Source organism: Hyposmocoma kahamanoa, unplaced genomic scaffold (assembly GCF_003589595.1).
Source record: "Hyposmocoma kahamanoa isolate Upper Pololo Valley unplaced genomic scaffold, ASM358959v1 62, whole genome shotgun sequence".
NCBI classification, from domain to species: Eukaryota; Metazoa; Arthropoda; class Insecta; order Lepidoptera; family Cosmopterigidae; genus Hyposmocoma; species Hyposmocoma kahamanoa.
This window is the reverse complement of record NW_020653850.1, coordinates 22,918,996-22,933,481: the sequence shown is the minus strand read 5'-3', so window position 1 is coordinate 22,933,481 and position 14,486 is coordinate 22,918,996. Positions and strand designations below refer to the sequence as shown.

Sequence of the window (14,486 nt, the reverse complement as noted above, 5' to 3'; positions counted from 1 at the left end):
CATGCAGAAAATATAATAGCTGTTAATTTCATAGTTCCAGGATCAACCGTCAGGTGGCGGCGTAAAATTCAACCGTAAGTTGTTGAATGACTTTGAATACGACAGCGAGGATGACGCCGCCGCGGCCGAGCCTTTGCCGCAGCCGCCGCCTCAGCATCAGCACCAACATCAGCAGCAGTCCAATAATCCCGCCGATGCTCTGGGCAGGTAAGATATAACTATAAAACATTGCTCTGAATAATTTTGTAGCTGGTCACTGTAGTAAATATCTTATTACCACATCAGTTAAAGTTGGGCTTCTCTTCGAATAACTGTAAAGTCGCCATTCAAAAGGACAACGGAAAACATGAGTGTCTATCTCATAGATTCTTCATTTACTTACACATTTGCAGTACTGCCCAATTTTGCGTGGAACAGTTTAAGGGCCCGAAAACATGCCCGGGCCCGAAACGTCAGTTTGTTAGAAAAAACAAATATACGCGATTTAAATCCGGAACAGTTTCATTTCCTATGTGTAACAATCGCGAAAACCTAAGAACTTAATAAATACATTTGACATTATGAAAATTCGAGCTACCGTAATTCGGGCAAATGTATTTTCTGACTTCTGATAGGTAATCCCAAGCCCCAAAACGTGTACAGCGTTTAATAAAAAAAGTCATTTTAAAAATAAGATTAAAATCAAAGCGACTCTATAGTTTCTTTGTTCTAAATATTTCAATCGCTTGTGGTTCAAACAATTGGAAATGACCAAGTTTATATAAGCTTCTTGAAACTGACGTACAGGATCTCTTTCCATCTTTTGCGCATGCAAAGTGTAGATAAAGGACAGTTAGCTGTTTGATTATTTTGTGTGCTTTTGTAATTTATATTTACGACTCATTTATATATAAATTAAATACTATAAAACTGTACAAAATAACACTTTTAATTGAAAACTATGGTAACTCAATATATTTGTTTAGTGAAAACATTATACAAAATCCTGTTTTTACACTTTACTGCAGTAATTTTTACAAGCGATTATTATATGGTACTGCATGATTGACAACCGCGCTGTTAGTCGAACAAACGCAGACTGTTGTGCAATTGACGCTATGTATGTGATTTTAGCGCCCAATACGTGCGGACACTTTTTAGCGCGAACCCGACGTCCATTTATTGGTAGTCAATGTGATTTGGGTTCAGTTTCGGATATAGAATGATCTCTGTAAATATGGCGAGAGTACAAATCAACATATTGTGTAAACGTTCCTTGTGTTCTGGAATGGGACATAGTCGCTTCATTATGATATCAAGTACTATTGTTTTTGTTGTAGCAACTGTTATACCATAAAACTTTTAAGTTTGTACTATACTAAAATTTCCGAATGAATTTTTACTCTAATGACTAACAGAATAGACTAACAGAGTACAATTTAAATCTAAGTTTGAAGCCCAGTGTGGTATATTGTATTTGTCACCCACCTAATTCTGCTTTTCTCTCCATTTCAGCATTCTAACAAATCCCGAGATTATGCGGCAGTTGCAAAGTCTTCAAGCGCAAATGCAAATGATGACAGGAATGCAAATACCGGTAAGGTTCAAACATTATCTATGCTTTTTTAAAAACAATCCCGAAATGCAGGTTTCGGCAGGCAAATATTTCTCCCGACCAGGGAATCGAACCCGGGACCTCTGCGCGGCAGTCCAGTATGGTAACAGTTCGGCCATGCAGGCAGTTAACTGTTAACTGTTTTTAATAGTTGACTTTTTAATTTTTTATTCTTAACTATTACGATCTGTGGAATATTAGCGACAGCTGCACTGCCCTCAGAACGCAAAAGGTACAACTGCTGTATAAAGTACGCATACTTGCGCCTTTTTTCGTTACGTGGGCAGTGTATTCACTGAATAATCCTGCATGGCGGTATCGAAGACCCATTTGCCTTATTTGTTTTGTTGTACAGTTACAAAAAAGTTATTTAGAATTTTAATTTTCATATTTTTCCAAAAATTATAGTACATATTCAGTAATTCATGTTTAAAATTTTTCAGAATCTAATGCCCATGATGGATATGCAGTTACAGCAAAACCAGAATCAGAATCTTCCATTTTTGGTAAGTCCAAGTCCAACAATTTCCATTGTTTAATAGACATAACTGCCTCTCTGCATAACTGCCGTGGCCGAACGGTTACCATGCCGGGCTGCCTTGCAGAGGTCCCTAATTCCCTGGCCGGGAGAAATATTTGTATAGCCTACATTTATTTCTCTCGTGGGTTTGGGTGTAATTTGTGGTTGTCTATGTGTGTCTTCCAGGTGCGGGCCTATAAAATAATAAAGAAATAGCTACAAAGTGTAACATAAAAAGTATAAGACCATTCAAATTGTTCATGCATACCAGAGCTTTTGTTTTTGAATATATTTCGACCCCTCCTACGTAAAGTATCAGGGGAGCGTTATAAAGTTCTGAATTCACTGAACTGAGCATAACATGTGACATTAGCATTTCTCACTTATATTTGGCAACTCTCGTTACTCACATAGAGTACAATAAAATCTTAGTTATCGTTTAGATAATCTATGATGATCTATTAGATGATCTCTTTCAGTGAATTCAGAACTTTAAAACTCCCCTGTAAACTTGGCAATTTCAACATACGATGCTTTACGTAGGAGGGGTCGAACTGTTTTAGGGTCGTATTCTAGAACTATACTCTGCTCAAGTCAGGATTTGAGCAGATTTGAGTATGATTTCAAGCACTGGAAATACGACCCTAATTGCTAGGACTTGAGTATGATTTTCAATGCTCACTGCAATACTCAAGTCCTGACTTGAGTATTGAGTAGAGTTCTGGAATACGACTCTTAGAGCTCTTATTGGCCACTAACAACTTAGTTCATCCAACTCATATATTATTTACGTGTAAGTAATGAAGATTTTTAGAATTAATAAAATACTTTTCAAAATATTACGACCCCTCCTACGTAAAGTATCGTATGTCGAAATTGCCAAGTTTACAGGGAAGTGTTTTAAAGTTTTGAATCCACTGAAAGGAGCATAACAGGTGACTTTAGCATTTTTCAGTTTTATTCGGCAAACGGTTACTCACGTAGAGTGTTGTAAAATCCTACATATCGGTTAGATGATCTATTAGATTAGCTTTGTCGTGTTATGCTCGTTTCAGTGAATTCAGAACTTTAAAATGCTTCCCTGTAAACTTTTTTTCACATACGATACAACAACAAACAATTTCGACATACGATACTTTACGTAGGAGGTGTCGATTAATTCCTAACCATATTCTTTACACAGCAGTGGACAGCGTAGGCTTTTTAAAATAAAAAAAATCGTATTTTTGATCAATAAAGTTAAATTATTTTTTGTCTTTTGGTGTCCTGACTTTTGATGTCTCAGTCTAGTATCTGCCAACATTGTTGTTTAAATTTCGGTCGATATGTAACAAAATGCTTGTTCCAGAGCTCGCAACAAGATCAGCAAAAGCAAGGCGATAACAAAGACGATATGGCCAACGAGTCTGACATTGAGTTCGTCGAGACCGGCCCGCAGGTTATTGAAATACCTGACGCCAATGACTCCAGGTTCGTTTCTTTTTTTTCGTATAAAATTTAATCCAAAAAAAAAAATCTTTGGGATCCTCTGTCTGGTCTTTTTTGAAGACGGAGTAAAGTGACATTTACCGGGTTGCCAGTTTTCCTAAAATTGTAAATAGTCATGTAGATGTTGTCGACAGTTTTATCGATAGATTGTGAAAGTAGGTAAAAATTTGCAAAAAATGTCTGTATTGTGAATGTTGCGTCATTCTAAGGATTACTAATTGCGTTATTGCATTCTTTATTCTTATTTTCACAGTTGGTCTATTACTATCGAAATAATAACGGTAGGCGAACGAAAAACTTTAAAATATATCTCCTGCGTGTATTATTTATTCACATACTGCTAAATTTCGTGTATGTGTGAATTTACAAAAGTTATCAATTCAAATGAACCTATGACCAGCAGTTGGACGAATAATGGGCCTATGATGATTCAAATGAAACGAGTTGGGCTATTTATTTCATAAGCGTAATCAACATTCAGTCAATAGTCGATGGATATTTATCGACTGTAATCACTAGCTGCTTGAAATGTCATTTTACTCCATCTTCAAAAAAGACAGACTATCATCTACAATATTTCATATCATTTACGACATTTATTTTAATATATTATATTAAAATAAATGTTGTAAATGATAAATGTGAACTAATGTATATTTATATAGAGCAATCCTTTAAGTTGCTTACTCATTCGTGTCATGGTAATCTGCCTTACGAATGAGTTGTAGAGTTTAATCACTATGTGAAATTTGCTTACCTATAAAATAAGTCTATTTTGAATTGTTTTATATGTAAAACCGCTTGCTTCTATTTGTTGAACGGATTTGTTCCATCATTTACAGGAGTCCATCCCCGAAACGAAGGCATCGTTCAAGGTCCAGGTCACCGAAGCGGCGTCGGAGGTCAAGGTCGAGGTCGCGCTCGCCTCGAAGGAGACGTGACAGGGATAGAGATCGTGACAGGTGCGTCCTTGGCATATTTTCGGTGTCGAACAAATGATATAGAGCCCTATGTCTGTTTGTATTGATATTATTTAAAAATGATGCGAGGTTTGTACAAAACGTAGCGAAATTCTGTAGAAAGTACCAATGTTTGTTTGGTGGTCAAGTTTATACAGTGAAAGTAGATGGAAACTTGAGGAGAGGTAGACCTCGATGTACTTATCTCGATTTTGTGTGATGTCCTTAAAAAAAGGCCAGGTTAAAACGACCAAGTATTAACGGATATGACTGACGCGAATGGAGAAGGAGAGAGAGAAGTGTCATAGCCATGCCGAAAGCTTCGCTTTAAAAAAAGGTTTTTGTTTTTGTCGCATTTTTTTCCATAATAAATTAATAACTACTTTATTTACCTTTCCAGAGACAGAGATAGAGAACGTGAAAAAGAAAAAGATAAAAGCTATAAAGAAAGAGAAGCAGAGAGGGAGAAACAGAAGGAGAGGGAAAAGAAGGGATTGCCCCCTATCAAGAAGGATAATCTAAGTGGTAAGTGTTAATACATGTCATCAATACGCATATTAAAAAAGTATTCGAATTGCTTTAGCAGTTAACATAGAAGTTGCTGGTTGGTCGCCATTTTCCATACTCTGAAATTACTTTGAAGATGTTGTGGTTTATTACTACATATAAAGAGAAATTCAATGAAATATTAACCTGTTCACCACCTCTGACAAAAACCAGTTTCATTCCCTAGACTCCAAGCCTGTATAAATAGTGATATGACATGTTATGAATCCCACCTTATCTCCTAACAAGAACATAACTGAACATAAAATGCAGATACAGATCCATACTTAACTAGAACATACAAATAACACAAGGAATAACTTAATATTTATTCATTAATTTCCATTTCTTTATAATGTCAAGTGACGGGACGAACAAGTCGTGCGCCTGGTAGTAAGCTACATGCCTGTCCATAACAGTTGCAGTGCCACTCAGAGCTTTAAATCGCAAAGATCTGAGAGGCACTGTCATTGCGCCCGTCACCCTGAGACAAGTTCCATGTACCTGTAATTTCACCACCACCCTTACTCTTAAAAACCGGAAAACAGTAATGCTGACATTATTGCTTGGCGGCAGAAATAGGTAAGGTAGGTCAATTGAAAATCAAAGGGTTTCATTGACGGTTTAAGCAACAACAAACAGTCATTACAGTCAAGACCCCTAGTTTTGTGAGCCCTCACATTGAATAAAATAATGAAATGATCTTCCAGTGTGCAGTACCACATTGTGGGTGGGCCACCTATCCAAGCTGGCCACTCAGGAGGAGCTGTCGGACCTGTTCGGGTCCATCGGCGGCGTGGTGTCCATCGACGTGGTGGGTCCACGCGGCTGTGCCTTCGTCGTCATGGAGAGGCGCAGGGACGCCTACAAGGCCCTGCACAAACTGAACAAGCACAAGTTGCACTCCAAGGAGATAACTGTTAGTATAGCAACAAATCAATTTAGGAACTCATTAGTATAATAACTAATTAGTATAACAACAGATCAGTATATCCACTAAGCAGCATAGTATAGGTTAGTATAACTACAAATCAGTGTAATAACACATTAGTATAACGAAAAATCAGTATAACAAAGCACCCGAAATTGTTTAGTTTGATTCATTGCTTTCTTTACCACCGCATCATAGCTACGTTTGCGATTGTAATAATTTTAAATCCTAAATGAGTGAAACATAATACTTTGGAACCTAGTAGACTGAAATAAAGAGAAAAATTACATTTGCGACGAACAACCAATACACAAAAAAGATTAATAGCTTGTTTACATCTCACCGTAGCTCTTGAGGCATTTATTACAGGGACATATTTAGATGTTCCCTTACGAGAACGTATTTCTACTTATAGCAATTATTGCATCTATTAATCTATATTATGTATTACTTTGTTTCTGAAATATTGCAATGTTAGTAATGTATTTTGAGAATAGCAATTAACTGATCGTTTGTCTTGTAGGTGGCGTGGGCACCCGGCAAAGGCGTGAAAGGCCGCGAATGGAAGGACTTCTGGGAGGCGGACCTCGGCGTGTCGTACCTGCCCTGGGCCTCGCTGCACCAGCGCTGGCAGCTGGGGGCACTGTCTCTCGATGCCTTGGAGGAAGGAGGGTCCGTCGACGAGGAGACGCTGCCGCCATGGCTGCCACCCAGGGTAAGCCAACTTGTAACGGCTGTAGTATAATCAGTATTATTAATACTAAGAAAAATTCCTTCGATCTGACAGGACTCAAACTAGGGCCACCGCTCTACCAACTGAAATGCAGATTGAGTTAACAGACCTTACTAATTTTTGTAAATATTTAATAATAATAATAATTCATTTATTTCAAGTCACTTGGACCCATAGTGTTAGTTACAATGTCACTTAAAAATTAATGTTGGTAATAATAACATTGGACTCAATAACAATTTTAAATACAGTTAAATTATTATAGAAACAAATTTCACAAATTTAATTATTACAGAATTACATTAACACCAAACAAGTATAAATTATTACAGAATGAAATTTTGCTAATTAACTTGTTAGGGATGGAATTAAATTAAATATAACATTTTAAATATTACACAATTCCTAAGAGTACCTTCATCCAATGCGTCCGGATAGGACAATTAAATCTAGAGGCAATCATCTTCAGGACACCATTTTCACTGTGCCGCAGGCTATGCATCAGCGATGTCGTTTTTTTGCGGATTATTGGTTACGAATCTTGTGGGTATTTTTTACAGCTTTTATTTTTTTTAGACACACTCAACCCCGCAGTAGGGAAACCCAATTAAGATAACTGCGGCTGTAGGTTCGAAAAAAAAACCAAAAACTTGTACGTCTAGTTTAATTTAAAAGAAATACAATTACAAAATTAATAGCTAGAGATAGGTGACAATCGTTCCACGTTTGAAACAAAAGTGTCCGACTTAAAAAACCAAGCGCCTCGTGGTCGGTGCATTTGCTATCTTCCTTCTGTAGAAGTGTGGAGTTGGCGGCTTCCTTTGTATTGCAATATGTAACTACCCTGTGTCGCGGGTGCTATGGATACACACATAAACACATGAAACCCAAACTCAACGAGAGAAATACATGTAGACCATACAAATATTTCTCCCGGCCCGGGAAGCGAACCCGGGACCTTTGCGTGGCAGATCAGCATGGTAACCGTTCAACCACAGAAGCTTTTTAGGAAGTTTTTTTTAGAGGAGTTATTAATACGAACAAGTGGAGTAATTTCATAAAAAAAATGCATATAATGGTGTAAAACGTAACATTCAATGAAATCAATAGTATAATTCGCACATGAAACCGAATCTGTCGTAACACAAAATTGTAGAATTGTGTACACACGATTTGAATCTTAATAAATTCGGTTTTTTTAAATTGTAATAAAAACATAAATATAACTGTCATATAACCATATGTTAATTGTCATTATACGTTACAGAAACGTGTAAATAACACGTTTATTCGGTGGGGCCATCGAATTACAATTCGCACATACATAAATAAATATAATAATAAATACTAGACAACATCACATATGTTGTTCTGATACCCAAGTGAGTAGCTAAAACACTTGTTATGAAAATCGGAAACAATGACGATACCACAAACACCCAGATCCGAGATATAGAACAGTTTTCTACACTGTCTCGGCCGGGGATCGAACCCGGTACCTCAGAGGCACTCGACCACGACAACCAAGGCACTTGACCACGGAGTCCGTCACAAAGATTGAATAGCACAAAGAAAAGCTCCTGCGATCCGACAAGACAAGAACCAGCGACTTTTTCGCCAAACCGGGACTATAACGTAATATTGTCTAACATAACTTTTAATATAGTGAATTAAAATCTGCTTTCAGTTAAAGTGGAAAGAACCAATGTAAACCTAAAGTATTAATTACTTGTTCACAGATACTACCGAAACTGGACAGCATGCCGATGATGCCGCCGGGCATGCCTGCCCCGGGTTTTCCCCCCAACCTCCCCCCAGGGGCTGTGCCGAATCTACCCTTGCCCACCGGGGCTATGCCTCCGGGTAATATGCCAGGTAATTTGACTGTCTGCATTAGTAACTGCACAACTAGTAATGTGAAGTGTGATTTTGTAATAGGCACTGTATCGGGAAATCCGAAACCAGAGGTGGCTTAGGGAAACTGTCTTAGGAATCATTAGGTCTTTTATGTAAAACAAATTGTACATAGTACAATTTTTTTGGTCAAGCAAAAGAGCATCAAATACCCATAGAGTGATCTAACCTTGCAATAGCAGCAAATGGTACAGGAAATGTGACGTTGCAGGAGCCAGCATGCCGCCCGCGAGCCTCCCCAGCAGCATGCCGGGGCTGGGCGGCGCGCTGCTGCCGACGGCGCCCCCCACCGGCCTGCCGCTGCCGGTACCGAGAATGCCTCCACCTGGGTAACTTTTCCCTTATATGCCCACACAACGACTGTCCAAAGCTCGTTCTAAATTGTGCCTTAAATTATAAGCACGGTAACCAAATCTACAGCTTAAAAAGCTTTAATCTTTGCGGTTTGCTTAAATTGTAACGGTGGGAGATAAAGTAAAAAAAAAACAATAAAATTTTGACATGACTTTAAAGCAGAGTTCGAAGTGATAATTGTCATTGATAGTTATCATGATAATTATCCTGATAAATATACCTTGATATTTATAAAATTAATTGGAACAATACAATGCTACCACTAGCATGCCATGCAAAGACATATCAGGGGGCCCACTCACATTATCCGTTCGACATCAGTCCGAAACAATTGCTGCCAAATAAGTATTACTCAACCAAATGAAAACACAATGTTAAGTATGAAGCTTCAAAACTTCACAAAATCGTTCATAGTATTAAGCATTGTGTAAACGAACATAACATAATATAACATTTCGCACTTTTAGTATTAAATGCCCTAAACTTAAACAATGTTTGTTTGATCAAAAACTATTAAGCAATTTTGAAACAATATAATACTAAACGGCTTTTCCATAAATCCTTGTTGGAAGTTTGGGTTTGCAAAACCAGGGGAAAGTTTCAACAATAACACTTATTTTTGTACTCTAGCCCTTTAAGACACAAATTCGATGTGACTCGTTTTATGTTTCGGAAGTATATATAGCAACAACTTACTGAGTTGTAAAGTGTCAAAAAACATAATGTAATTTTATTTATAATTTTTTGTAATTAAGGCGAATTTTTAAACATCATCGTGTCTTTTACAGTATGCCAGCGGGTATGCCACCCGGTATGGCACCAGGTATGCCGCCGGGTATAAGACCACCGAGCATACCTACAGGTGTTCCAGGTGAATTTCCTTATTCTTACGTAATAGTTAATATAAAATTTATTTTCTTGGCGATAAGAAAAAATGTAATGTATGTTGTTCCTATTGTCCTTTCCACAACAGGCACTATCCCACACCTTCTTCATCACGGAAGAAAAAAAGAAATGGAAGGGCTTCTAGTCTCAATTACTATCAGAACCTCTGTCGCCAAAACTCCCACTATCATAATGTTAAACACTATGAAGTCTTGATAATGAATGGTCGTAGTTTCCAATTTATGCTGTTAGTAATGTAGTCCTACAAATAATCCTGTATAAGTTAACAGTTCAATTTTCCGAATTTCTAATTAAATTAATAACCAAGTTTCTTAAACATTCTTCTCAGGGGATTATTTGTGAAAACTGTGTGTATAACAACTAAAGGTATAACATTTTGCAGGTCTTCAAGGCGACGCGGGTTTACCACCAGCACCATTGTTGGGCTTCCCACCTGGCATGCCGCCGCAGTCGCTCACTCAACCTGGTAAGTTTTTTTTAATGTAAAGTAGAAGGTAATCCAGCAGTCACAGACAAACCTCCAAGGACATCTGCAACATCAGACGAGCTGCCATTGCGTTGCCAGTCTTTGAAACCATTGTTAAGAGTCCATACAACCTATAATGGCTTTGGTTGATTCCCGCATAACTGTGAATGTTGAATCAATCACTAGAAAAAATATATAGTAAAATAGAGGTTATATACAAATTTTCACATCACAAAAGAAAACACAGACTTATCTCGAAATTTTACAAGATGCTGTATTATACATTTTTTTATAACAACTGAACTAAATAGAACAAATATACCATAAGATATATATTTTTCAAAAGGCGTTTCTTTGAAAAAAAAATATACCCGCGCAATAGACAGACAGACAGGAAAAAGTTTAGTTCGAGGTGAGGTAGTATCAACTCTTAATCAGCTTTTTCAAGAAGCCCAGGTCATGGCGCAAAGGAACTACTTATTATAACAATTAATTATCTTTATACGACTACGACGAAGTTGAAATGAGGGTTTTAATTATGATTTTAGCTGCGCGTGTGTGTATTGAGCGCTACAAGTTTAATACTTAACATTTTATTTAATTAAACAACTGGTAAATATCAAATTGTTTGGCGTTATTTTTGTTTTGATATAGTTTCAATATTATATATAATTGGTTTGCTATTGTTAAAAATTGGTTTTATTTTACCACTAAAAATAAGATATTTGGTCTCAATGTTACAATTAAATATATTACAGATTAGGTCTGCTGTTATTGTTGTTTATTTAGTAGGGATATATTTAAAAAAGTGAAATAAAAAATTTGAGTTTAATCGAGTATCAATTTTCATAAGATGGATGATTAAGTGCAAACTGTTTCAGACAGGTTTGGTCGTCGTATATTGATTTTGAACGACTAGACTAATGAAGAAATTAAAACGTCGAGAAGAGTATGTCGCTCATTTTAATTTTAAATATTGAAAGAATATGTTTAATTTTTTCTGGAATTATTTCAATGGGGATGGCCTGATAACGCCTTTGACAGTGAATATCTTTAGATCGACGTGTTAAGAATCTGTATTACCTCAATTTGAATTCAAAAATTTCCCATACTATATGGGTCATTTTGCTTGGATCGAGCGACAGGGACACTGGTTTTATTTCAGAATCAATTTTTTTTTACAAAAGAAATTAAAGCCATTCGAAAAATGTAAATGTAAATAAAAATAAATTTTTTTCGAAGTTATTTTGTGTTTTATTTTTATCGTGAAAATTTTTAGGAACCGTGTTTTCACACCGTACAGTAATCACTAATCAGTGTATATCCTCAATTATACTACATATTTTTTCCGAAATCATTGATTCGACACTTATACGGCACGCATAATAATACGGAATCCTGCAAAGCCATTTGAGGTAGTATAGACTTTTAAACTCTTATAAGATTCTTGCAATCGCGGGGAGGGCTTAAGACGTGAGAATGCATGCAGGCATGGTGGGCGGGTTCCTGGGCGGGCTGCTGGGCGCGCACGGGCTGGTGGCGGGCGTGCCGCTGCCGCTGGCGCACGCGCACCCGCACGCGCACGCGCACGCGCTGGCGCACCACGCGCCCGCGCCGCCCAAGCGCGCGCCCGCGCCGCCGCCGCGCGCCGACGACGACGCCATGGACCTGGACCCGGAGGACGCGCACGACGACGCCGACGCGTCCAAGCCCCCCGCGCCCCCCGCGCACCCCGCCCCGCCGCAGGACACCTCCGCGCCGCCGCCGCTGCTCTCCGACCAGCTGCAGGCGCTGCTGTCCAAACCGCCCCCCAGCTTCAACTCTTCCGAACCTCCGCCGGGTGAGGACCGACAAAGTTTTCACTGAACACCTAACCTTCAAATCGAGTCTAAATAGTGACTTTCGTAAACGTGTCTTTGAACAAATTTACTGGAAACTCGAATTGCTTTTAAATTAATTTTAATTAATACTCGTAACATCTCTTACTTCTTTCATGAAAACGTGACAACCTTTAATGAAAAATAATTATTAAATACCACTGAAGAACACTGAATGTCAAATTATAAATTAAGCTATGAAAGTAATTTTTGTACGTCAAAAGTACACGTTACTTGCATTTGGAACAAGGAGACGCTATGTCGCCCAGGTTCAGTAATTGTCGCGGTTACTTACATGCGTGATAGAGGAGCGGAAAGTTGCCCTCGAAGGCGCCGAAGAAACAATAATTTTTTTTTATTAAATAAATATTAAATATTCTGCAATATAAATACTTTATCTAATAGATAACACACGTGGGTCGCTGATACTTGAACGCGAAATATAGCTCAATCCTTGTACCATCTGTCATATTTTTATGCGTGCTTGGCTGTCGGTTATTCATAACCTTATGGGATATTTTTTTTAACACACTCACTCATAGCTCCATACTAAGGAAACCCTGTACCGCGGGTACTATGGACACACACATAGCCACAAATCCCGGGAATCGAACCCGAAATCTCTGCGTGGCAGTCCAACGTGGTAACTGTTTGGCCACGGAGGCAAGAATCGTGAAAAAAACACCGTAACAGCAGAAATTAATAAGCAGAGCTAATGTTGTACATCCTGTACCGATTTACCGAAAAAAAAATTAAGTAAATTCTACCTCTATTAAGAGAAAGAGGTTGTCGTGATCTGAGAAACCTCATAGTCGCTTTTTCTAAGCTCATACTTAGCTTTACTTGTACTGTTTTTTTTTTTAAATACATTTCCAATACAGGTTTCAACATAAACGAGCCGCCGCCTTTCAATGCAAGTCAGCCCCCACCCATTGGAGAAGAGAAGCAAGACGACGAGCGTAAGAACGACAGGGACAGAGATAGACGCGACCGCGACAGGAGGGACAGAGATAGAGATAGGAGGGACAGAGGCGATAGAGATAGAAGAGATCGTGATCGTGGGAGGGAGAGAGATCGGTAAGTACATGATTACTTTTGTGGTTACAGGTGTACTGCCTATTCCCACCTATACGTAGCAATCACGATCGGGAATCGAACTTGACTTGAACACGATAGTACAAAGGGTACGTGTATTGAAGAGAAAGGAAAGATTTGCACTTTGTACATGCTCAAAAAAGTGGGGAAACAGAGTTGTTGCCATTTTGTTGGTATATTATAATATAAACTATAGTTAGTTTCATTTCAAATTTTAAGCAAAAAGGAAACAATCAAGTCACTGACCCGAGGATAGACGGTTTAGTGATGGCAAATTTAATGCCAACTACAAACCAATTAATTAATTGAATTAATCGATTTGTTTAATTGGGTCATACTAGCGGTTTCCATTACATAACATATAAAAGCATATTTAAAATTTCCGTAATTTTGATTTTAAATCCTCCTTCAAATCCTTGCACTTAAATACTCGTTCGATTGCGATTGAAATTTTCGATTTACTAGTTCTTCCTCTTTCAAATGTTATGGTCCCATCGAAGTAATCGATGATTTCGCCAATGTCAAGTTGAGGAACGAACGCGTTTTTACTCAAAAATTGACCGGTGAATAAATCGATGAATGAACTGAATGTTTTTTCCGTACAGCACTATGCAACCAAGACTATTCATACATCTTTAATTAAAAAATAACCTCACTTTTTGACTACCATTTTTCAAATATGATTTAACGATGTTATTCAAATGAATATTCTTAGAAAGAAAGTGATGAGATATCTAGTAAAAATCTTCAAAATATACGTGAAAGTGTTATTTGATTTATTAAGTGATTAATTTAGAAATTCAACCAAACCTTTTTGTTTAAATTTCGTTTAAAATGGCTTGGAACAGGCTACATATTCTAAAAAACTACCTTCTTGGTTCTAATAGTCTCAATGCAGATATTGAGGGACGACAAAAGAAAGTTACTTTATTGATATACATATAAGCGGAGAGAAAGACACTGAACTAAGTTGAGAACATTCATAAATCTACACATTGCACTATGACTAGGAAACCATAGAGGTATTTCGTATATGTCGCGTATAAAACTCCCAGCACCTCTCGCCTGTTTGCTGGGACCTCCAGCCTCCTCTTTTGTCCAAC

The 14,486-nt window shown here is 37.8% G+C and overlaps 1 protein-coding gene across 1 annotated transcript in view; it reads left to right on the top strand.

Moving 5' to 3' along the window:
* Window positions 1-14,486, top strand: part of LOC113229502 (splicing factor, arginine/serine-rich 15) — a 28,734-nt gene that overhangs the window by 3,137 nt on the left and 11,111 nt on the right. The window contains exons 4-17 of the mRNA XM_026463111.1: window positions 35-207; window positions 1,495-1,576; window positions 2,038-2,100; window positions 3,463-3,584; window positions 4,445-4,564; window positions 4,962-5,086; window positions 5,818-6,026; window positions 6,562-6,753; window positions 8,511-8,646; window positions 8,897-9,014; window positions 9,828-9,910; window positions 10,328-10,411; window positions 11,901-12,251; window positions 13,170-13,365. Of these exons, the coding sequence (XP_026318896.1) occupies window positions 35-207; window positions 1,495-1,576; window positions 2,038-2,100; window positions 3,463-3,584; window positions 4,445-4,564; window positions 4,962-5,086; window positions 5,818-6,026; window positions 6,562-6,753; window positions 8,511-8,646; window positions 8,897-9,014; window positions 9,828-9,910; window positions 10,328-10,411; window positions 11,901-12,251; window positions 13,170-13,365 (2,054 nt within the window). The remainder of the gene's footprint in view (window positions 1-34; window positions 208-1,494; window positions 1,577-2,037; window positions 2,101-3,462; window positions 3,585-4,444; window positions 4,565-4,961; window positions 5,087-5,817; window positions 6,027-6,561; window positions 6,754-8,510; window positions 8,647-8,896; window positions 9,015-9,827; window positions 9,911-10,327; window positions 10,412-11,900; window positions 12,252-13,169; window positions 13,366-14,486) is intronic.